Source organism: Petaurus breviceps, unplaced genomic scaffold (genome assembly GCF_028583685.1).
Source record: "Petaurus breviceps papuanus isolate PSGF00001 unplaced genomic scaffold, PetGlider_PUasm1.0 76, whole genome shotgun sequence".
Lineage (NCBI taxonomy): Eukaryota > Metazoa > Chordata > Mammalia > Diprotodontia > Petauridae > Petaurus > Petaurus breviceps.
The window spans coordinates 13,691,818-13,716,246 of record NW_027186473.1 but is presented as its reverse complement, the minus strand read 5'-3'; the positions used below and the strand labels follow the sequence as shown (position 1 = coordinate 13,716,246).

The 24,429-nt window shown below is 36.1% G+C and overlaps 3 protein-coding genes across 7 annotated transcripts in view; 2 read left to right on the top strand and 1 right to left on the bottom strand.

The window, feature by feature from the left end:
- Positions 1–8,377, top strand: part of PPAT (phosphoribosyl pyrophosphate amidotransferase) — a 50,475-nt gene extending 42,098 nt beyond the window's left edge. Inside the window, exons 9-11 of the mRNA XM_069105284.1 lie at positions 1,180–1,401; positions 2,992–3,112; positions 7,308–8,377. Of these exons, the coding sequence (XP_068961385.1) occupies positions 1,180–1,401; positions 2,992–3,112; positions 7,308–7,504 (540 nt within the window). The 3' untranslated portion in view covers positions 7,505–8,377. The remainder of the gene's footprint in view (positions 1–1,179; positions 1,402–2,991; positions 3,113–7,307) is intronic.
- The window catches only part of PAICS (phosphoribosylaminoimidazole carboxylase and phosphoribosylaminoimidazolesuccinocarboxamide synthase), a 76,779-nt gene extending 67,212 nt beyond the window's left edge, over positions 1–9,567 (bottom strand). Inside the window, exon 1 of the mRNA XM_069105281.1 lies at positions 9,564–9,567. The gene's annotated coding sequence lies outside the window, so the exon portion shown is untranslated. The remainder of the gene's footprint in view (positions 1–9,563) is intronic.
- Positions 9,568–15,169: 5,602 nt separating this feature from the next.
- The window catches only part of AASDH (aminoadipate-semialdehyde dehydrogenase), a 31,217-nt gene continuing 21,957 nt past the window's right edge, over positions 15,170–24,429 (top strand). For 2 of the 5 annotated variants that reach the window (XM_069105280.1, XM_069105279.1), the window contains exons 1-4: positions 15,170–15,312; positions 16,549–16,796; positions 18,486–18,606; positions 22,531–22,850. In XM_069105280.1, the coding sequence (XP_068961381.1) occupies positions 16,567–16,796; positions 18,486–18,606; positions 22,531–22,850 (671 nt within the window). In that variant the 5' untranslated portion in view covers positions 15,170–15,312; positions 16,549–16,566. Of the gene's footprint in view, positions 15,564–16,548; positions 16,797–18,485; positions 18,607–22,530; positions 22,851–24,429 lie in introns of all 5 variants that reach the window. The other 3 variants (XM_069105278.1, XM_069105276.1, XM_069105277.1) reach the window with 2 other exon arrangements.

Here is a 24,429-nt window from a genome sequence, read left to right as displayed (position 1 = left end):
GGGTCAATATGATTTTGATAGGTTATAATATTGTGCTGAATACAAGATGATATTCCACAGGGGATAAATGTAAAACCTATACTTGGGTACAAAAATCAACTCCATAAGTACAAGATGAGGGAGGAACAATTAGAAAGGAATTGTAGTAAAGATTTGGTGTTTTTAGTGGACTCGAAAGTTTAACATGTTAAATATGTGCTGTGGTATTCAGAAAAGCTAATGTGTTTTTCAGCTCAATTGCAAGAGGCATAGTTTCTAGGATTTAGGGAGATGATTGTCTCACTCTACTGTATCCTGAACAGATCTCATTTGGAGTATTAGAATGTTAAGTTATGGGCACCACAGGTAAATTACTAGCATGATGAGTAGCATTGAGTCCTTGCCATATCAGAATCAGTTGAAGGAATTGGGAATATTTCACTTAAATAAGACTGGAAGGGGCAGGGCGTATGTGATAGTTGTGTTTAAGTCTCTGAAGGGCTGTCATGTTAAGGAAAGATGAGATTTGTTGTGTTTGGTTCCAGAGTTTGGGGAATGGGAGAGAGAAAAGAACAAACAGTTATTAAGAGCAGCCTACTGGGTGGCAGGCACTGTGTTAATAAGTACTTTACAGACATCTCATTTGATCCTCACAGTAGCCCTGAGAAGTAAGTGCTTTATCATCTCCATTTCACATTTGAAGTAACTGAGGGAGACAGATGAAGTGATTGGCCAAGGGTCACACAGCTAGTATCTGAAGCCATATTTGAACTTGAGTCTTCCTGAGTCTAGGCCCAGAACTTGTATCTTCTAGGCCACCTACGTAGCTGCCTAGATGGCAGAACCCAGAGTAATGGGTACAAGCTGAGAAGAGGCCAACTTAGACATACCGTCAGGAAAACTCTAAGCAAACTTGTGAAATCTCTACACTTTTTATTCAATGAGCCATGATAGTAATTAATAATATTCATTTTTCACATGGTTGATCCTTCCTATTATCTAGTTAAAAGTTTTGGGGGTATTCTAAAATGTAATAATTCTTATTCCAAAGCAACAAAAAGATATTTTGTATACAAAAAATAATTTTCGTATGCTATAAACATTTTCTCATTTTATATTGAAGCTCTGTTAATATGAGTCATTTTAATACTACTACCTCTGTATCTTGTCCATTATATCTTTTTTTTTCTTCTTACACAGTGTGGCCTTCCATATGTAGAAGTACTTTGTAAAAATAGATATGTGGGAAGAACCTTCATTCAGCCAAATATGAGATTAAGACAGCTAGGTGTGGCAAAAAAATTTGGAGTACTTTCTGATAATTTTAAAGGCAAACGGATTGTTCTAATAGATGATTCCATTGTAAGAGGCAATACCATTTCACCCATAATTAAGTTGCTCAAAGAATCTGGAGCAAAAGAGGTAAGAAATTTTTAATTTTTTGACAGAATGTATAAAGAAGTTAGTAGTAATGTAAAGACAGTTGAATTATTTAATCTTTGGAAAAGATCAGTCAAAGCTTTGATTAAAAACAGTAGCTTATGAAGAACAAGGATACTATGAAGACCAGGACTGTTGGCTAGCAGAAAAGAGTCTTTAAGAGGAGCTGTGAGAAATTCATAGTAGATAGTCTTCTCAAGGCCTCTAGAAAGAAAGATCCATTTATTCTTGATAGGACATCAAATAAAAAAAAAGTTTTTGAAGAATCTCTTTTATTAAAAATAATGACCATTTTCCATTAAGAAAGAACCAGAGGAAACTGGCTAAGATGAAGGTAAAAGATGTGTTAAACATAAAGATTAAGGTTCTTCTCTGGAGGTCTTTAAAAAATGGGAAAATTTGAAGGCTCCATGTTCTAGGGTGAATGAGATACCTTTGATTTAATGCAAAAAAAAATTGGAGTTTTTTCTATAGATCTTAATAAGTTATTCTTTTTTTTAATTAAAATTTTTTAAAAATTTACTTACTTTTAAAGTTCCACAATCCCTTGAGTTTCAAATTTTCTCCCACTTCCCCTCTTCCCACCTCCACCTCCCCCCCCCACCCCCCCCCCCCATGATGGCATGCAGTCAAATATAGGATCACAAGTACCTTCACATTAAACATTAGTCAGGTTGTAAAGAAGGATTATAACAAATGGAGCGAACAATGAGAAAGAGGAAACAAAACAAAAAAGAGAGAGAGCAAGTAGTTTGTTTCAGTCTGCATTCAAACTCTGTGTAGTTCTTTTCTCTGGATGTGGATATCTTTCCATCATTAGTCTTTTGGAGTTGTCTTATAACCTTGCATTGCTGAGAAGAGCCCGGTCTATCATAGTCATCACATATACGTTGGGTCTGTAATTGTGTACAGATTTCTCCTGGTTCTGCTCTTCTTACTCAACATCAATTTATACAAGTTTCTCCAGGTTATTATGAAGTCTGTCTGCTCCTCATTTCTTATAGCACAATAGTATTCCATTACATTCATATACCACAACCTGTTTGGCCTTTCCCCAATTGATGGGCATCCCCTTGATTTCCAATTCTTTGCCACCACAAAAAGAGCTGCTAAAATATTTTTGTACACATGGGTCCTTTTCCCACTGATTGTGATCTCTTTGGGATACCTAGACATGGTATTGCTGGGTCAGAGGGTATGTACTTATTTACAGCTCTTTGAGCATAGTTCCAGATTGCTCTCCAGAATGGTTGAATCAGTTTACAACTCCACCAACAATGCATTAGTGTTCCAATTTTTCCACATCCTCTCTAGCATTTATCGTTTTCCTGTTTTGTCATCTTAGCCAGTCTGGCTGGTGAGATGTACCTCAGAGTTGTTTTGATTTGCATTTCTCTAATCAGTAGTGATTTAGAGCAGTTTTTCATATGCTTATAAATATCTTTAGTTTCTTCCTCTGAAAACTGCCTTTAAACTGTTGCTCTTAACTATGGGACAATAATTTTGTATGAGTTAATGTTACCTTATCTCAGTAACCAGAATTTTACCTTCCTAAAATATTTCCTTGTCAAGGTTCACATTCGAGTAGCTTCGCCACCAATACGATTCCCGTGCTACATGGGAATAAATATTCCTACAAAAGAAGAGCTTATTGCCAATAGACCTGAATTTGATGATCTTGCAAAATACATAGGTGAGTGATTAATTTAAATTTTATTTTTAATTAAAACTAATAAAACTATTAGCTTGCATTTATATTATGTCTCATAGTTAAAACCCTCTTTCACAGATCTTTGATTTCCTTAAAATCTGACAAACTTAAATATTGCAAGTATTAACCTCAATATGCATATTGTAACACTAAAAATTCAGAGAAGTTGTAACTTGTCTAAGGTTGTTACATCACTAATTAGACTGAAGCAGGAATCTTGTTTAAGTTTCTCATTCTACTGTAAACACTGTAATTTAAAGATCACATAGCTATAACATATAACATAGCTATAACATGAGGAATATTGTTCATAATTTGTCTAAAACAGTAGTTTAAATTACTTGTATTTTTTATAAATGTTTCTGGAGATTTCATTGGTTACTACAAACAGTTGTTTCTATAAACAAATAAAAACAGAATCGTTATGACCTCATTACTCAAATGACAATACCAGGTATTTAACAGTCTTTTTAATTATGTAGATGCTATGCCAGTTGGTGCAAATTTGTCAAATATTGATTATCAATATTGACTCATTGTGGTACCTTTCAGCATGATGTAATTTCTTCTCTTTTAATCATGTCTATTTTTGTTATTACCTTGACTGAGATTATAATGACTATTCCTTCAAGTTTAGCTGCAGCATATAAGATTTTACTTGAGTCCTTTATTTTAACTCCATGAATTTTATGTTTCAGGTGTGTTTCTTGTGAATAACATATTGTTGGATTCTGCTTTCTAATCTATCCTGCCTATTAATTGTATATTTCCCTCCATCCTATACTTGTTCCTCTCTTTAGGAACAGTTTGCTCCCCATCTCCTCTTTACACAGAATAAGGTGAGATAGATGTGAGCTCAGCACTAATATTCCATCCTTGATGCAGTCATCTTCTGCTCCACTGCCTTCTCTTCCTTTCACTTAGACCCCAGTCAGAGGTTTTAACCTTTTAAACCCTTCTTCATGATCCATTCTTCAAATATAAGTTTGTTTTGCTTATAATTAATCCTTATTTGAATCTATCCTCCTTCTTATTCTCTTTTTCCCCATTCCCTTCTGTTTCTCTGTTAATTTCCATCTATTTCCACACTAAACTTTTATGTGAGTGTTGTATCCTCCTTTGAATAGTTCAGATGAAAGTAAAATTCAAGTGATGCTTGCTCTTCTCCACTTCTCTTGTGAACTTCCTCATTGATGGTAATAGAACCATCATTCTTCTGTTATCTCAGGTAAGACTAAAATTCTACCATTAGACTCAGTTCCTTCCTTTGCCTCACCCATTATATGCAGTTAGTGGCGAAATCTTGTTGTTTCTATCCCCATATTACCTTTAGCATCCACTTCTTTCTCTTTACTCAACACAGCCACTACTTTGGAGTCAAGCTTTTATTACTCCTCACCTGGACAATTACACTGGTTTCCTAATTATCCTCCATGCCTTAAATAAAACCATATTGATTCTCTATGTGGTTGCCAAAGTAATTTTCCTTAATCACGGGTTTGATCATACCATTCTTGTAACCAGTTGTAGTGTCCTGATAATGCTTCCAGGATAAATATTAAGTCTTCTATTTAAGCCTTTTATAACCTGGCCTCAACCTATCTTTCCAGCCTTATTATACATTACTATCTTTTCCTGCACTCTAGAATCCAGCCAGATTCATCTTTTGTTTGTTCCTTGCATCGTATCTTCCATTTCTGTATCCTTACAAATGCCATTTCCTGTGCTGAAAGGTCTTTTCTCCTCAGAGCCCCTCACTTCCTTCAAAATGCAGCTTAAGCATTATCTTCTATACAAAAATCCTTTTTTGATTTCCCCACCATTACTAACCTCCCTAATTTTACATGTGTACAAGTTGAGTTTTCCTATATAATATAAGCTCTGTGAGAATAGAGATTTTCATTATTTGTCTTTCTGTCCCTAAGACTATGTTTGACAGACTTAGGCATAGATTGTGTTAGCATTGGGCCTAGAGTCAGGTGTCAGCAGACATGTACTAGCATTTGACCCTGAGCGAATCATCCTCTGCCTCAAATTCTTCATCTGTACAGTGGGCTAATAGCACCTATTTCCTATGGTGGTTTTGAGCATAAAATGAAATACTTGCAAAGTGCTTTGCAAACCTTTAAAGGCACGTAAATACTAGCTATTATTGTTGGAGTTTAATACATGTTTATTGATTGATTAACATTGATAAAGCTGACGCACACAAGGAGCACAGAATAGGTCTTGACTGTAGTAGCTACTTTAGGAAACTGAGTGGAGGACATGTAAAGGCTGACCCTAGACTCTGCTTCCTTCAACAAGGACAGCATAATAAAATAAATTCTTGACTTAACTAGAAGTTCAAATCTTAACCACATTGTGGGTAAGATATCTTACACATTGACCAACAGAGCTTATCCTATTAGTTGAATCCAAAGCCTTTCCTTGGTGTGTGTTGCACTCTGTGTTAATTTTCAAGATATAATGAAAAGTTATAGAGAAGTAATGTTACATATTGTATAAAGTGTTAGACTTGGACATTAACTGTATGACCATTGACAAATCACTTTAACTTCTGGGCTTCAGTGTGCCAAGACTGTTTTAGATGGATTGCATCTGTTGCAATGGTTCTTGTATCAAATAAAATTGGAAGTCCTAGACACGATCCATTATATTGTAAGCTCCTTGGAGGCAGGTACTGTCTTTGCTCTTTTTGTATTCTCAGGTGCTTAGCAAAGTGCCTGGCACATAGTAGATGCCTAATCAGATATGTTATAGTTAACATTTATTTCAAGGCAAACCTCTTCAAGACCTTGCAAGTAGTGCCTTTATATATCCTCAGAGTTTTGTTGATAATAATTTGGCTGGTAAGACCTTAGTGAAGAATATAGAGATAGATATATTTATGTATGTGTATTTTATACAGGTATATATCTTTTCCCAGAATAGATTGCTATTCATGTTATTTACCAAGGAAGATATGATTTCATGTGTTTATGGAATGTACAGAAGGAAATCTTTACTTGCTGTGTGTGTCTGAATTTGAATCATTTGTAAATAAGCCAGATCACTTAGAAACTGGCCTGTATGAGCCTCCTTAATGCAGTGTGAGCTTTGATTTTTTTTGGGGGGGGAAGGAGGAAAGCAGGGCAATTGGGGTTAAGTGACTTGCTCAAGGTCACACGGCTAGTTAAAGTGTCTGCGGCAGGATCTGAACTCGGGTCCTCCTGACTCCTGGGCCTGTGCTCTATTCACTGCACCATCTAGCTGCCCTGCTTTGATTTTTTTAAAAAAGACATTCAAGTTAATTAATATGTTCTTACTAAATTAAAATTGTAATATAGAGTCAGGCTTTTAAAATTAAACTTTGTTATCTATATTCTGTGCATATGTAGAAAAGAAATCTACCACCATTATTTGTATATCTTCATTCTTGTCAGCTGCTACATTTTCTTAATCTGTCCTGTATTCAGTTTTGCTCTGGTTGACCCCTTTAGTAACTATTTCATCTCTAACTGTGAATATGGTTCATAGTCTTCTTAATAATTAATGTATAGACCACATCACTACTTTGCTCAAAAGTCATCAGTAATTCTCTTTTTTTTTTTTTTAAAGCAATCGGGGTTAAGTAACTTGCTCAAGGTTACACGGCCAGTTATTTCTGGGTGTGGTGCTGAGTATCTGAGCCAGTGCTCTTACTCGCTGAGCCACCTGGCCGCCCCTAGTAATTCTCTTTCTAAGAGAAAGTGCAAACTTCTCCCTAATGTTGGTTTTTAGAAGCCTCCATAAGTTTGGCTCTTATGTATGTTTATATCCTTATTTAACATCCTTTTCACATTCTTTGTGTTTTGGTCAATCAGTAACTTTTCCCTAAACTCAGGATGCTATCTTCTTTACGAATTCACAATCCATTTCCCTGGAATGTACTGCTGTCTTAATTGCCTAGCTATTTGTGTTAATCTCTTGAAGTTGTCTATATTTATTCTGGATCAAATCAAGTTACTTTGACCTTAGGGAAGCTATTATCCCCAAATTTTGTTATTTAGAACATTTGTGGGAAACATTTTTTAAGTGTAAAAGAAGTCTTTCCTTTTAATGTGTGAGCATGTAAGAGCCAAAAGATTGATTTTTATCCTGTTCTATACTTTTCTTTTTAGACTATCAGTGATCTTTTTTTTTTTCTTTTCCCCAGGGGCTAACAGTGTTGTATATCTGTCTGTGGAAGGTTTAATATCATCTGTGCAAGAAGGGATGAAATTGAAGAAGCAGAAAATAGAGAAGCAAGAAAATATAATTCAAGAAAATGGAAATGGTCTGAAATACTCTGAAAAGCATGGGCATTGTACGGCGTGTCTCACTGGAGACTATCCTGTAAAGTTAGAATGGTGAATGTGTCATGGGGTGGTGGGTGGGAAGAGTGAGGTATATTTTATATGTGATAAAAAAACTGAACTTAAAAAATCAAAAGTTATGCCTTATGAGTGATTGTTACTAAAAGTATTCTCTAACACTTCAAGTCCCATGACATGCTTTTGTTTTGTAATTTTGTTGTTTATTTGGTTTCTTTATAAGATGTAAAAACCAAAGTGTTTTTATTTCCCAAATTTCCTAGATTAAATATACTCAAGTAATATTATCTAGGAACATTGGGTATCGCTTTCAGCTTTATTAAATAGTTCAATACAACTCTTAGGGCACTGTTAATGGGATTATATAAATTTTATTTCAAACCATTAAATGGGAACACAGGACAAAATTGAAGTTTGTACATATGGGGGAATTCAGTTACCATACTTGCCAAAAAATTCTCATAAAATTTTAAACTTTTTATTTAAGGAATAACTTGCCTCATTTTATTTCAGAATGTTTTCATAATTGAATTTTTTTCATAAATCAGTGGCTTAGTATAGCAGTATGGGAGGAGAGTCCTTTCTTATCTGCTGTATTGGTATATGTACTATATACCAATTTTACTGTATTAGAAAGTAGGTGGCTTTGAGTAGTTCTAGCCCAGGGATTTGTAACATGGGATCTGTGGAGTTAAAATTTTTTTTTTAATAAGTGTCTTCACTTATAATTGGTTTCTTTAGAAAACTTATGTACTTTGTTTTATTCTTTTAAAAGTAATTTGAGAAATTGTTTGCTTTCTCAAGGGGGCTGGGAGAATAAGAAGAGAATTTGAAACTCAAAAATTTTAAAAATGTCAAATTTTTTGTATACATGTAATTGAGAAAAAAATAAAAATGTTTTTTAAAAAAGTAATTTGAGAAGGGGTCCATAGGCTTCACCACACTGACCATGGAGTAATAAAAAATCCATGGACCTAGGGATAAACTAGGAACCACTCTAGTTTATTGTGTTTTATTTTGCAATTCAGGCTTCTTGGGTGAAGCTGAATTATATTTCACTGCTTACTATGTCCCAGTTGGTAATGTCACAAAAATGATGTAAGAGCATGTCTTCTGGGCTTTATGGAGAAGAACAACAGAGTGACTGAAAACAATTTTGGCTTTTTTTGGTACTCCCATTTATATGTCTTTATTTGAACCTATTTTCTCAACTGGAGGTCTGAGGTGTTCCAGCAAAAACTTTGAAATGAAGTAAATGAATGAAGTAAAATAATTTATTCCCAGCAGTAGGTCTGTTTTTTTACCTTTTGATTTTAAACCATGTGACCTTTAAAATCATTTTATCCTCATGGGCTAGTCTGGTAGTTAGCATGACAAATTCTCATTTTTTTAGCTAATCAGTTATGTTTTCAGAAGTACAAAAAGATCGGGGCAGCTAGGCAGCGAAGTGAATAGAGCACTGGCCATGGAGTCAGGAGGACCTGAATTCAAATCCTGCCTCAGACACCTAACACTTACTAGCCCTGTGACCTTGGGCAAGTCACTGACCTCTCCCCTCCAAAAAAAAAAAGTGCAAAAAAATGAATTTAATTAGAGTGATATATATATACTCCTGGTAATTATTTTTTAATTTGAAGGATCATGGAAAAATTGACATTTTTGTGCCCATGTTCACTTAGTGATGTTTGAGCTACCACTTTCTAGTTTGTTATATTTTAAAAATATTTCCAGGGGTTTTTTTTTGGGGGGGGGGGTTTTAAAAAAAAACTTAATTTTAACTCCTTAGCCTATGGGGCAAATATTTAAAATATATAAAAATCATTTTGTTTTGTAGTATAACTAGATCTAACATTATATTTTATGGTACCCAGCACGTTTTAAGAATTTTATTAATAATAATTTATTATTGTCCGGTGTGTATTTCATAGAGACTTATATAATATCCAGGAAGTGTAGCACCATGCAATAAATAGGTCTTGGGTAGCTTTCCTACCACCCCACCTTCGTTCAGATATCCATGAGTGAAAATGATGTAGAAAAAAGTTGGCAGACTTTCTTGTTTTGGCTTGTCCTCATGCCCAGTAGCACAGGTGACAAACCCCATGTACTTAGTGATCATTTTCCCAGTGGCAGAGACTCTAACAGCTGTTTTCTCAGAGATAGAAAGGCTCCTGTGCTAATAGTATTGCTGTATCATGTCAAAATGATTCTTTATGCATGTAGGTAGTGTGGAGCTGGGGCCTTTAAGTCAAGTGTTGTTTTGTTACAAGCCTCACATTTGACTTTGCAAATTAGAGACGAAGGGAAACAAAATCTAATTTGACATTCATGTTGTCCAGATTTTCATTTCATCGTTAAGTATTGAAGTAGTTTTATATATTATGATGGGGAAAAATAGTAATAAGACAATTTTATTATCTATATACTTTACAGATTGAAAATTTTTGTGTCCTTTTATTTCACAATAATAGACTTTACTTAATTGCTTTATAAATTATGTAAATAGAATATTGTAAACTGAAAGAAATCTGGAAGGTGTTTTCATAAGAAATATACTAGCCTTTTTATGACTTACTTGTGATCTGTCTGAATGAAAGATGGTTATACAATACTAGATGAATTCCAAGTTGTCTTATAAGTACAATAATTGTTATAGTGTCCTAAGCAGTAATGTTAACAGGGTTTATGTTTACATTTCAGTTGACATCAGCTGGTCAGTTAATATAACTATTATTTGGTAATGTGTTCGTCTTTTATAGTTTCCTATGTTTTTACCCAAGACCTGGTAATCTAACATTCAAGTGGAAATAAAAATGATTAGAGTTAGATCTGTATATTGCACCAAAGATAAATAGGTACAGAAAATAATATGTTATATGATGGTAAGTGCAATATTATGGGAAAATAAGGATGCATCTTGGTAACTGAATTTAATTAGGGCAAGGATTCTATTAGTCCAAAGCAAGTGACACCGATATAACTATATCAGGACCTATCAAGATATTACCACTTTCTATGCATAAACAGTTTTAGAAAATTTCAGGGTCCTTCTGGGAAGGAAGAATGGGACCTCAATGACAGTACATATATGCCCTTTTAAAGATGTGTGTGCTTCACTTAAACGAAGAAATGTAAATATAAAATTTTTTTTTTAAGTTGGGGGACATGGAATTTTTCCACTTGGAAAACTGACAAGATGAATCTAATTCTCCTTGACAGGGAGTCTGATTTTTGTTTTACTTAATGATACACAGTGGTGCCTGGCTACAATATTTGGGAATAAAGTGGCAGGCCTGAAGTTGGGAAGGCCTGAGTTCAAATCCAACCTCAAAGACTCATTAGCTGTGTGACCCTGAGCAAGTCACCTTCAATTTCCTTCAGTTTCCTCATCTGTAAAATGGGGATAACAACAGCACTGTCCTCCCAAGGTTGCTGTGAGAATCACGTGAGATAATGCTAGTAGCATGGTGCCTGGCACACAGTAAATGCTAAGTAAATACTGTTTCTATGACAACACTATCACATTCCCTCTCTTGTCTTTACCCCATGGTGGTGTTCCCCAAGTGTCCTATTCGTGATTCACTAAAGAAAGCATTAGAATAAACTCCTTAAGGGCAGGAATGGTTTTATTTTTCTTTGTATCCCCAATGCCTTATACCAGGCAGCACTTAGTAAATATCGTTGGAGGGCAGTTGGAGTTAAGCGACTTGCCCAAGGTCACATGGCTTGTTTGTTTGTTTTTTTGTGTGTGTTAAGTGTCTGAGGGCAGATTTGAACTCAGGTCCTCCTGACTGCAGGGCCGGTGCTCTATTCACTGCGCCACCTAGCTGCCCCCAATATCTGATGAATTGAAAACAAATTTGAGGCTAGGTTCCGGCCACTATTCCAATCCAGCTACAAACAGTATAACTGCTAATAATTACGTATCTTCAAGTCTGAGGAAAAGTTATTTTCATGTCTTCCAGTCAAAATGTTTTGACTCTTTGAAACAGAACCAAAATACAAGACATGAATGAAAAACTCTTGCAAGAAAGTAAAATCTAGAAGTAATGCTGGTGGGAAGAAAACTATCCCATGACATGGCCAAAACTTCCTGGATATCTTAAAAATTTAAGCAAGAATTTAAACTATTAAGAATGTCATGAGACTGAAAATAGCATGTAAAATTAAGCTGACATGGGAGAAAATAAAGACAGAAGAAAAGATGCTTTGGTGAGATTTAGAGTCAGCCCTGATTTCAAACAGGATCTGCCATTTACCACTGGAGTAAACTTAAGACGAGTTACTTCACCCCTCTGGCCTCAGTTTCCTCATCTGTAAGATGAGGCTAGACCAGATGGTCTTTACTGTTTCCTAAATTGAGAGAAAATGGGGGAAAGAATTATTAAAATATGTTGACTGTAATAGACAACCTAGAGGGGAAAACAGTGGAAATAATCATTACAGAGTTAATACAGGGGAAAATTGTTAACAGTCACAGACAATGTAGATGATGTTAAAATCAAGCTCAGAAAATTATTTTTCAAGAAATCCTCTTTATATATGGAAATACTTATTTTACTTGGTGTTGTTTAGAATTCTTAAAAAGAATATCTTAAAAATAAGTATATACTTATTTTACTTGATGTTAAAAGTTTAGACTTTTAAAAAGATTATAAAAATAGAGAAAAAGGAAAATATAGATTAAAATGAGACTTGGAAGGTATAAAGATACACCTCAGGGTTTGACCTTAGTATTGCTGATATCTTTAGAAATTGAGTGTGGGTATATATAATTCATTTCAAAAAACAGTTCAAGAAGACTTTACAAAATATTGAAACTAACCTCAGTGTCAAGGAAAAATCCTCTAAATTGCAAAGGTAAGAAAGAGTAAACATCAGGATATCAATTATCACTAATAGATTTTTAAGACCAACTAGAGCAATTGGCATATAACATGTGTATTAAAAATCCAGCGTGACTCATTAGGATTATAGCAAAATGTAATAGGCTATATTGGGGGGAGGGTCAGACATTTGAGGAACATTTGAAATTTAAAACATTTGCAATGATGTATGTTTAAAAGAAATTTTTGTACAACTGCTAAGGCTTCTCCTGACTTTTCCACAAAGAAGACTCATCTCCATTTTCATCAACTTCCATCTCTTTGGTCATTTTCTCTGGCTGTCCCCTCTGCCTGGAATGCTCTCCCTCCTAATCTTGCTGCCTTTTTTTAAGTTCCAACTAAAATTCCACGTTCTACAGGAAGTCTTCTATATTACAATGCTTTCCCTCTGCTAGTTATTTTCTATTTATTTTGTATATAGCTTGCTTTGTATCTGTTTGTTTGCATGTTGTCTCCTCCATTAGATGGTAACCTCGTTGGGGCAGATCCTTGTCTTTTGCCTCTTTTTTTATCCCTAGGGCTTAGCATTGTGGCTGGCACACTGCAGGCACTTAAAAATGTTTTTAATTGAAGTCAAAAAACATAAATATCTTAAAACAATTTTCAGTTGTCAAACCAGTTACTAATAACATGAGAATCTTTGGAGTATCTTATTTCTTAAATCACTGTATGTTTTAGCAGATTTTGTGATTACATTGGTATAGACAATCCTCTGAGGAATCTTCTACCAATATACACCCTCAAATGTTTCAGATTAAGTGACTGGTCCAGTTTGTAGCATTTATACTGGGCAGCTAGGTGGTATAGTGAGTGCATAGAGTGCCGGTCCTAGAGTCGGACCTTGCGTCAAATCTGACCTCAGACATTTACTAGCTGTGTGACCCTGGGCAAGTCATTTAACCCTGTCTGCCTTGGTTTCTTTATATATAAAATGAGCTTGAGAAGAAAATGACAAACCATTCCAGTATCTTTGCCACTTGAACTCCAAAAGGTGTCTGGAAGAGTCAGACCAACTGAAAATAACCAAATATTTATATTTAAATATATTTAAAACTTAAAACTGCACTAAGCCTTTTGGGATTCCCGTTATAAATACAAAAGCAACATCCCTCTCTCTGACCTCAAGGAGTTTACGTTCTAAGGGAATAAACAACACATAGATGGGAGGAAGTTAAAGATCCAGTGAATGGGGATTTGTGGAAGGGAGAAGGAATTGACTGGCACACCTCGCCACATCTTGGAACAAAGATTAATTTTAAATGCCAGAGGTATTTGAAAAATCTGTAGATTTCCTCCTGTAAGGAGGTGGCACCAGAACTTCCTGCATTGCAGGTAAGGGGGTTGGCTTGTGTAAAAGCCTATGGAAGCAATGGCTGAACAAGTGCCTGTTCAGGAAATTCTTAGGAGTTTCCAAAAATTCCTTACTCCTATAGATCTCATGAAAATTAACATAAGTTTTCTTCTATTTGATGGGATATAGGCCCTGGGAAACCCCTTGAACTCTGAATCTTCCCACTCGATGAGGCATTTGCCCGTGGCCATAAACCTTTCGTTACTGCTAGGCCCAAATCTATTACCCTTAAACTAGCCTAGCCCTCCATGGTGCGTCATCTCCAAGTAGCCTTCAGCTATTTCCTACCCTTAATCTCATTCCTAGAGTCTGACCTCAATCCTGGTCAAGATCCTCCTTAGACTTGTCCTCAAGACCCTTCCCAAACCCCTCTAGATCACCCCTAAATCCGCAGTCAGTCTGTATGTAAGATCTATCTTGCCTCCATGAAGGGGCTCAGATTCAATTTAGAGGAGATTCGATGTGGCCTGCTTGTCAACACAAGCATCACAAATACTTAAGCTTCTTAAGAGTCTATGGTGGAGCTTTTGTAAACTTTTATTTTACTTTGGCTGAGAGAAAACTTGAGTCGAATTAATTCGGCCAGACGAGCGCCCCTAAAGACCCCAAACCTCAACACATAAGTTACTCAACAGAATTGGATCCAAGATAAACTTGGATTTAGGTGCCTTTTCCCATGGTGTTGTTTACAGGCTCAGCTGTTTTATGTAATGGTCAATCGTTTCTCGTGAGAAATTCAGTAAATGAGGGCTTGCAAAGCTAAGATACCAGGGAGGTGTAAAGGAAGTAGCGGGCATCTTGGCAACAATTGGGTTCAAAACCCAATTCTTATGGGTGTAAGGTCTGTTTTCTCATCGGTAAAATGGAGGGGCTGTAAACTAATGACGTCCTGGGCTTCCTTCCAGCTCTGACCAGGCCCAGTGGTTCCGCTAAGCCAACTAGCTGCCTCTAGTGGCTTCGTTACCTGCAGTCCTACCTCCACCCCACCTTTCCGGTCTTCTTATCGCTTCTAGCCTTCCAAGCTGTCCTTCCATCTCCCCAAAGCACATTTTCACCAGCAGTCGCCATACCTTCCTCACCGAAAACCCCACGTGTCAGACAAAGTCTCGACCCCCCCCCCCGGCCCCCCCCTTAACTCTAGGACCATTCTAAATATGGTCTCCGGTTTCTCCTGGGATGTGTATAGGGCGAACGTAGTCTGCATGGTGTCCTTGCCCTTTGACCACGCCATCCCAGAGAGCGGGGTCTTTTACCTTTCTTTGTGTTTTCAGTGATTAGCATGGCGTCTGGCATGATATGCGCTTAATACATACTGACAGACTGCGCTTTACGTTTGCCCTCACCGTTCAACTCCTTCCCCAAACCAACTTTCGCTTCCAGTCTGGGCAGGCGCATGCACATGCGCATCTCCTACGTAGAAGGTGCGACGCGTCCAATGCCGCGCGTCGTCGCGAGAGATGTCACGGGGTCCGACGTCTGTCGGCGCGAGGGACGTCACGGGGTGGGGCGGAGAAGTGGTTGCGCTTTTTCCCGGCGTCTGGTGGCGGGCATGGGTCGCCTCTCTCCCAGGCTTCCTGGCAGCAGTTGGCACTTGGCACTGTGGGGCGGAGGGTAGGGGGAGTCCCTGCTGGGGACCTGGACGCAGCCGGTCTTGAGATTACGGAGTCCGGCTTCCGCGCGCTGCGGGTTGCGGGGTCTGACTGCAGGGCGGGCCGGCTGAGGGCAGGTGGGGAGGCTGAAGCAGGGCCCGTGGTGGAGGCCCAGTGCTGCGGCCCGGCGATCCTGCCCAGCTCGTTTCACGGCTGTTTTATTAAAATTTACAGATTTCCTCAGTACAGTTACTTGAAGGAAATTTAAATACGGTATTCGGAATGGGACGGTCGGAGGTGGAGGGTGGTGGGGGAAGGAGAAAAGTTTAATAGTAAATGAAAGTAATTCTAAAAAACCGGCTCGTTTTAAATTTTTCCGTGACGTTTGTATAGAAGGGAGCAAAGTTGACTCTACCAGGCCGCAGTGGTGTAAAAGAGGTGGCCAGTTTTAAATCTTTGAAACCTCAAGTGGTCTGGTTCCAACCCCAACATCTCTCTGTTACTCCTGACGCCGCGTTTCCCTATTAAACTGAACTTTGACTCAGAACCTCAGGGTTCTTGTGAACTGAACTACTTTATGCTTTTACCATAGATTTGAGGTCCGAGGCATAAAAAGGAAGAAATAAGAGGAAGCATAAAAATTATGTAGTAAACATAAAAAACGTGGTCTAGTTCTACTTTCGAGCTATTAAGAGCAATAGGCGATCAAAATCAATGTGCTTGATCTGCCACCTCCTTTCTACCCTTTACCCATAATTCTCTGCTAGAGTTGAGAATAAAGGAAATAGAACAACATACTTTCTATCAACTAATAATAGTAAAACTACCTTGAAAACATAATGAATTAGTTTGATCTTTCAATTATATGCTTAGAATATTAAAAGCTAATAATTACTTTGACATATTTTCTCACCAATAAAAATTTTCATTCTAGTAATCAATCACAGCATCAATACACTGAAAGAATCTTGACAAAAAAGCAAAGTTCAGGTTGGCTTTGCCAAAGTAAGGTAAAACTACAGAGAGAAAATACTTTTAAAAAGAGATACCAGAAAAATAATCGTCAGTCATCATTATTTCCTGTCAGTCTGTTGTTATATACAATTTTTAGCTATAATTCACCCCACATTATGAAACAATACTTACTAAAGGATGAAGAGCTGAAAAAAAAATGTTTAACCCAAGTAGAGAAGTTAGTTTCTTAAGTATAATTTATATAATATCATCCTCAATCTTTTTCTTTTCTTCACTATTCAAGAAATCAAATTCTGTGAAAATGACTCTGCAGGAAATGGTGCTTCAAGCTGCTGCTCTTTATTCTGACCGAATAGCTGTATGTTTTGATGGATGTGATAATCAACGTCCAGTTTATTATACCTACAAATCTGTGGTTAATTTTGCCTCAGAATTATCTACCTTTCTCCAGCTACACTGTAGTTTTGAAGGGATTCATGAAATTGGTCTTTACTGCTATCCAGGAATAGATTTACCATCGTGGATTTTGGGGTAATATCACTTGGAGTTGTTACATTTAATAATGTTTGTTAATTTAAAGTTCTTTACTAGATAGAATAAAGTGGAATTTACTGTTCTGTTTATTATTACCTTCTTCTGTTTTAGAAAAGAGATTGTGTTCTCTAATAAAATATTCTATTCAGTCATTTAAATAGGTATTTATTTTGAACTTATTTACTAAAAGCTGAGGGTGTAGTTTGACAGAAAAATATTTAGATGTTTTTATTTCACCCACATAAGAATGTTTTTTATTTTTTTGTTAGCTAATTTCATTGGTATAGGGAATGTTGGATAAGGAAATCTCTCAACCAGTTCTGATGTGAAACTGTTCCGCAGTATATAATCTTATTTGTGTGGGGGAGTGTACTTGAGTAGTTAGCCTTTGTCTTTCAGAGACTAAACTTAAATTCTGGCCTTTCTAAATTTGACCAATTTTCCAAACTCTATTATAGGCTGCTTGTCATATTGTTACAAAAATGTTACTGTTGGAAAAATGTGTCAAGTACTTAATAGAATTATAAATCCTTGTCTGTCCTTAAAATTTTAATGAAAAGTATTGGGTTGTAGTCTGAAAGAAAAATGAAGAATTATTGTAGTGTTAAAGCCATTAGAGGGAGCTAATTTAGACTGCATTAAACTAACCAGTTTAACATATTAATACTATTACCTGAATCCAAACATTGTGCTAGGACCTGAACACTGAGCTGCCCACTGATGTTTCTGACACTAGTAACAGATTACAGAATAGTATTATAGCTTGAATTAACCTGTTCAGATTTGCCATTAATCACAAATGTTGACTACCAGCAAGGTAGTCATTATATATACATACTGAACTAAAAATATTTGCTTAAAATGACTTACTTGAGCTTTGTTCTTAATACAGACACTGTCACATATAAACCAGTATAAATTTTTTTAAATTTAACGTATTTTTGATAGACTGAATATTTCGTAGTGTGAAGATTCTGATAGTGGTAGTTTCACAAGAACTTTTTTTTTTTAAGCAATTGGTGTTAACTTGCTCAAGGTTACACAACCAGGTGTTTCTGGGTGGATGCTAAGTGTCTGAGCCGGGATTCGAACCCCTAGGTCATCCCGACACTCGCTGTGCTACCTGGCCGCTCCTACAAGAACTTTTGCCAATATATTTTACTATCCTAGATAACTAGATAAAGAAATTTATTCCATAGCATCTCTTTTATAGATTGTGTTCATAGAAAAAAAATGAACTTTTTTTTTAGTCCTTATATTGGAAACACTGATTTTTATCATGAAGTTGTCAGAATTAAGTTCGAAATACTAAAAATTGCACATTTATTTAGTTTCTAGTTATCATGCTTGGTAGCATTCTTTTCCCTCTCTGGAACTCAGCTCTGGCCACAGTATCATTGTTTATACCCGATTAATAGGCTTGCTTTATGAAACTAAAAAAATATATCAACTACTGTATTGTGCTCTCCTCAAAAAAAAAAGTGCTTTTCGGATTCGTTAGATGTTTTAGAAACAACAACCAAAAATAAAAAAGCCTTTTAATACATAACTAAAGCAGTGAGAAATTATTGGCAGCTTTATTCTAAAAATTAGAATGCTCTTAAAGTAATATTAACCTCATCCCAGGTGTTAAAAGTTAACTATATCATCTTAAGTGATTTTTTTTTACCTCTGTACTTTTCTCAGTATTCTGCAAGTCCCTGCTGCATATTCTCCTGTTGATCCAGATATGCCACCAGAATTATCAGCCTATTTTATGAAAAAATGTAACCTCAAGTATATCCTCGTTGAAAAAAACCAAGTGGATGTAAGTACTTACATCTGTCTTGCATTTAAATTTTTTCAGCAGGCACCTAAATTTATTAATATAATATTATGTATACCGATGTAACAGTATTGAATACTACTGTGTTCTAGTTTTCTGATGTATTGGGTACTATATAATATAAATTACTTTATTTCCCTCAAATGTTACATTTACTGAAAAAAAACTGTGTAACACTTAAAATGTTACATCTTTTCCTTTTTTGGAAATTAAACTAGTTCACTATTAAAAAGTAATACTCGGGTGGCCAGGTGGCTCAGTGAGTAAGAGCACTGGCTCCAGTGTTGGGATCAAATCTGGGCTCAGATACTTAGCACCACACCCAAAAATAACTGGCCATGTAACCTTGAGCAAGTTACTTAACCTCGATTGCTTAAAAAAAAGAAAGTAATACTCATTTTGGTATTTGAAATTGGGGAATCTTGTCCTAACTTCAAAAAAAATAGTTATTAGACAATAGGTTGGTGAACTTGATTCTGATTCCTGGTAAAATTCTAGAATGAATTATATATTATTTAAAGGGATGCATTAGAAAGAGCAGGCATAGTTAGTGAGTAGAGAGAAGGAGATACAAGAGATATTGACAGACAGAAATGACAAGACTTAGCAACTGATTGTGTGGGTGAGGTGGGAATGCATACTAGTTATGGGGGATAGGCAGCTAGTGCAAAGGCACAAAGATGGAAATATTGTGACTTTATGAAAATATGGCTTTATCCAGGAAAATCACATCAGCTTAATCTTATTTCCATATTTGGCAGGGTTACTGGGCTGGTCAGTCAAGAGAATGGCATAGGCATAGTATTCCTGGATTTTAGCAAAGCATTTGACAGCTGTCTTTTTTGAAAAAACAAAACAAAAAACCCAGTCTTATATTCTAGCTTCTTTTAATTGCATTCTTACCAGCATATAGCAGTGAAAAAAGCATTGAACATCTGAAGGTATTATAAGTCTTATTCAAGGAAGAGGGAGAGAGTAAGGTAGTGATTTATTTAGAAAATCTTTTAAAAACAAGGATAAATAAGAGACTGATATGAGTAGATTAGAGAGCACAGTTGAAGGGTAGTGGGAAATAAAGCAAGTTGAAGGCAGATATGGAATACTGAAATCTAGGTATTTCCTAGTTTATGAGTGGATTCTGTTCCAAAAGTGAAATTGTAAGTTGGTTTTTGAGAACTTGGAATGAATTTTCCCATATATTATCATTTTCTGAGTTAGTCTAAAAGTACTTATTTAATGTGCACAGTGAAGAACTAATTGCTTTACTTTTTTAGACCTCAGCTTCCTCAACTATAAAATAAAACTATTCCACGTATATTCTAAAGTCCCTTTCACATGCTAACATTCTACAATTTTACGATGTTAACCTGATTTCTGAGGCCTATAAGCAGGTTGAAATATGGAGAGTAAGAGGAAAATTTTTTTCCCCTAAGATTGGTGCTAGCCTTAAAAAAAATTTTTTTAGGGGGCAGAATAAGCAAAGGTGTTGTTTTTTTTTTTGACAGTCTCCTATTAAGTACCTAACAAGTGTTAGTTGTGCTAGGTACTAGAGATAAAAATACAAGAGTGTAACAGTCCCTGCCCTCAAGGAGCAAAAGAGAATGCTTCTTATGAATAGGTATTAAATACCCACTGTGCTGGGTGTTACAATGACAAAAATGAAATCATTCCTGTCCTTAAGGAGCTTATGTTCCTTGGGGAGTCAACAAGTAGGTAAATAAGTATATACAAAATACAAAGAATTTTTTTATGAGGAAGGCACTAATTGATGGAGGAGTGTTATGAAGGTTTCATTTAAGTAGAGTGTTGAGGGAGACAGGGGAGCCTAAGAGGCAGAGGAGAGGTGGGAATGCTTTCTAGTTATGGGGGACAGGCAGCTAGTGCAAAGGCACAAAGATGGAAATATTGTGGCTGAGGAATAGCAGGAAGGCCAGTTTATTCAGGAAATGGGACAATATATAAACGAGGTTGAAAAGGTTGGGGTCAGACTGTGAAGGACTTTAAAAACTAAACAGAGGAATTCATATCTGATCCTAAAGACAAAGTGGAGCCATTGATGTTTAGTGTTGATATTTAATGAGTAGGGGAGTGACATGGTTAGATATTTACTTATGGAAAATCACCTTGGTAACTGGAGGGTGGATTGGAGAGGGGAGAGACTTGAGGCAGGGAGACCATTTATGAGGCTATTACAAAAGTCCAGATGAGAAGTGATGAGCTGAACTAGCATGGTAGATATGTGAGTAAAGAGGAGATAGGAGAGATATTTGGAAGACGGAAATGATGAGACTTAGCAACTGATTGTGTGGGTGAGGAAGAGTTGAGTTAAGGCTTGTTGAGGTGGTAGCCTTGGTAGAAATAGGGAAGTTTGAAAGAGAGATGGCTTTGGGGAAAGATAATTCCATTTAATTTTGACATGTTAAGTTTGAAATAATAGTTATCATAGCTAACGTTTATAGTGCTTTAAAATTTGTAATGCACTTTACATTTATTAGCTCATTTAATTCTCACAACAACCCTGTTGGTGCTCTTCCTATTTTACAGAGTGGTCACACCTAATAAGTCCAGAAGTCTCCACCATTCCATCTAGCTGCCCTAGAAATATTCATTAGGCAGTTGGAGGTATGTGATTAGAGGACTTGGGAGAGATCCTGGACCAAGGTGTATAGACTTGGCTTGGAAGTTGCTGAGATCACCAAGGGAGAAAGTATAAAAAGAATAGAAGAGAGGCCAATGAATAGCTTGGGGGTATACCACACCTAGAAGGTGTGATAAGAATGGTGAATCAGTAAAGGAGATGTTTGGAGAACTAAGGGAAAACAATTATGAATCTTAGAGGGGTAATCTACTTTATCAGATGCTTCCAAGAAGTGTAGAAGGAAGAGGACAGAAAAAAAGATTTTGATTTGGCATTTAAGAGCTCATTGGTAACTATTGAAAGCAGTTTGACTTGAGTGATGAGATCAACCAGATTATCAACTTGCAAAAAATTTCTTAGGTTATGTAACAAAATGAAAAAATGGAAACATTAGATATTATTCTAGTTACAAAGGTGCCACCATATACTAAGCCATTCCTTGGGAATCTGCTCTTTTTCCAGTTCCTCTATTGCCCTTCTCTTTTTGATTTCTAATATTGATTAGATTTGCTCTTTCTTCTTTGAACTCATCATTTTTTTAAAAAGATGCAAATTTAAAAAAAACCAAATTGATACACATAGCAGAGGAGATAAAAGAAAAGGTGACACAGATATTTTATGGGTTGCTTGCATTTCACGGATAGCCTTTATGATTGGTTTTGGATATTTTTATAGTTGCTTTGAAATCACCTTATCTATGTTATGACAAACTTTTATTATGTTTCTATATTCCTAGGATCATATAAGAAACATGGGAAGTTAGAGGTCATAGTGTTTATTTTGATATAGTAGTATTGACCTATATTAATTTCTGGATTCTGTCACTACTTGTGTGACCTTGGGCAAGTTGCTTAACTTCACTTGTCTTCAGTTTCCTCATCTTTAAGATAGGTTGGACCAAATGACCCAAAGTCCTTTTTATATCTAGATTTATGATCCTGTGATTTTATAGAGAAAGCTATTAAGGCCAAAGTCATAAAGTCTTTTAGTGAGTGACAGCATTTGAACTAGAATCCTGTCTCCTAAACCAGCGATTTTTCTACTATACTATGTTTGTCTCATTCATCTAGCATGTTTGAAATCCTTTGGTGGTATTTACATATTTAGTAACAAAGAGTTACTTTGCATTGCATGGTGTTTTATAGAATACCTATATTTGTAACATAATATATAATACTTATAATGGTATTTCTGAAACCATACAGTGTTAGAGATGGAACTTACTTTGTTTTTTAATTTGTAATACTTTTTTTTGCCATCTAATGCAGAAATTCAAATCTTCCCATGAAACTTGGTTAAATAATGATATCATAACAGTAAACCATACTGGTTTAACACTTTTTGAACTTCGTTGGAATAATATTGATGTGAACTTGATTGTACCTGATAAAAAAGAGAAATATGGAAAGGAAAAAATGAATAATTGCATCAGTTCTTTGAACAGCAGTGAAGAAAAAGCAAAAAAGTGCCTGGATGTCAGATTTCAGCATTGCTTAGCTTACGTTCTACACACCTCAGGAACTACAGGAATTCCTAAGATTGTCCGAGTTCCTCATACATGCATAGTACCAAATATTCAGCATCTTCGGTGAGTTTTCAAAAATTTCTTTCTTTTGAACTATACCTTAGGGAAAAATGAGTTCTTGAAATTTAAAAAACAAAAACAACAGGTTGCTGGATTGATAGACCTACATAAAGGGGTTATTTTTGTCCCATTGTTTTGTCTTCTACTTGGAGTATATGGACATTCACTATGTTATTCTGGGCAAACCACTTAACCTTTCTGAGTCTATTTCCTCATAAAAGGAGAATAAAAACATTTATATTACAGTCATTGTAAGGAAAGTACTTTGACAATGTCAAAGAGCTGTATAAATATGGAATGATGGCAGAGGAAAACCCTATTATCTTATACTAAGTTAATTCTTACTCTTAATTAGTCTTTCACTTTAATTTAGAAAAGAAAATATTAGTCATAACATTTTTCTTGTTCTGACTTTGTCAGGTAATCTGGTATAAACGGGGAGAGTAGATTTATTAGAATCACAAATTTTGAGACCTGGAAAAAATTTTTGAGCACATCTGGTATATCCCCTCATTTTACAGATGAGGAAAATGAAGTTCAGGGTAGTCATCACTACAGTGATAATAATGGAACTTTGGAAGGAAATTAGGGAAGCATAATAGCTTTTACATATGTTTTGTCTTGCTGTTGAGACTGCAGGTGAGAGGAAATCAGGTTTGTGTTTTTTTGTGCTAATTGCTCTTGTAGCAAGTGTTTTCTGATCAGGGTAATCCTTTTATGCCAGTTACAGCATTTTCCTAAGTTCAAATCTGACCTCTAACACTTATAGACGGTATGACCCTGGGCAAGTCACTTCATCCTGTTTGCTTCAGTATCCTCATCAGTAAAAATGGTTTGGAGAAGGAAATGGTAAACTACTCCAGTATCTTTACCTAGAAAACCCCAAATGGTGTCTTAAAGAGTTGGGCATGACTGTACAACAACAATAGGCAGATATTCTCTATTTAGGGTTAATTTGGATGAACAAACTATTCTTTAAACCCACTGTATTCCTGCATTCCTAGAAATCACATCTTAAGTCAGGCTTACATAAGGAAGTATTTTGAGGGTGCTAAACTGTTTTTATCTCTTAAAACAATGTCAGGACCAATAAAGGTGCTAAGAATTGAAATTTAGATCATTACTAGGTAGCATTGGATGAACAGAGGATGATTGTGGAATAGTAAAAAGTGGGAACTTTCTGTTACACATTTGCTAGACAGAAGCTCCTCAGCTCCTTGCAGGTTCACTCCGGATGTGGGTAAACTATGAAGGGCAACAGTGGAGACCACAGATTGGGGAGGCTGAGAGGTGCGATGCTTGATGTTACCAGGTCAAGTCTGTCCCTACAGCATCCCCAACCTTCTGTAAATAGCACTGACCAGTGCTTATTTGATTTATAGAGAAGCACACAAAAAAGGCATCATGGCAACAATAAGCTCATAAGTTTACATTAACTGTGGTTATATAATGATGTGTCAGCACAGAGTGAGTGCAGTGGGGGTGTTTACAGGCTAAACTTATCAGCATAGCACAAGTGCAGATTGAGTGTTTATGGCCAGGATCCTGACCTGGCTGCCTGTAACGAAACAAATCCATGCCA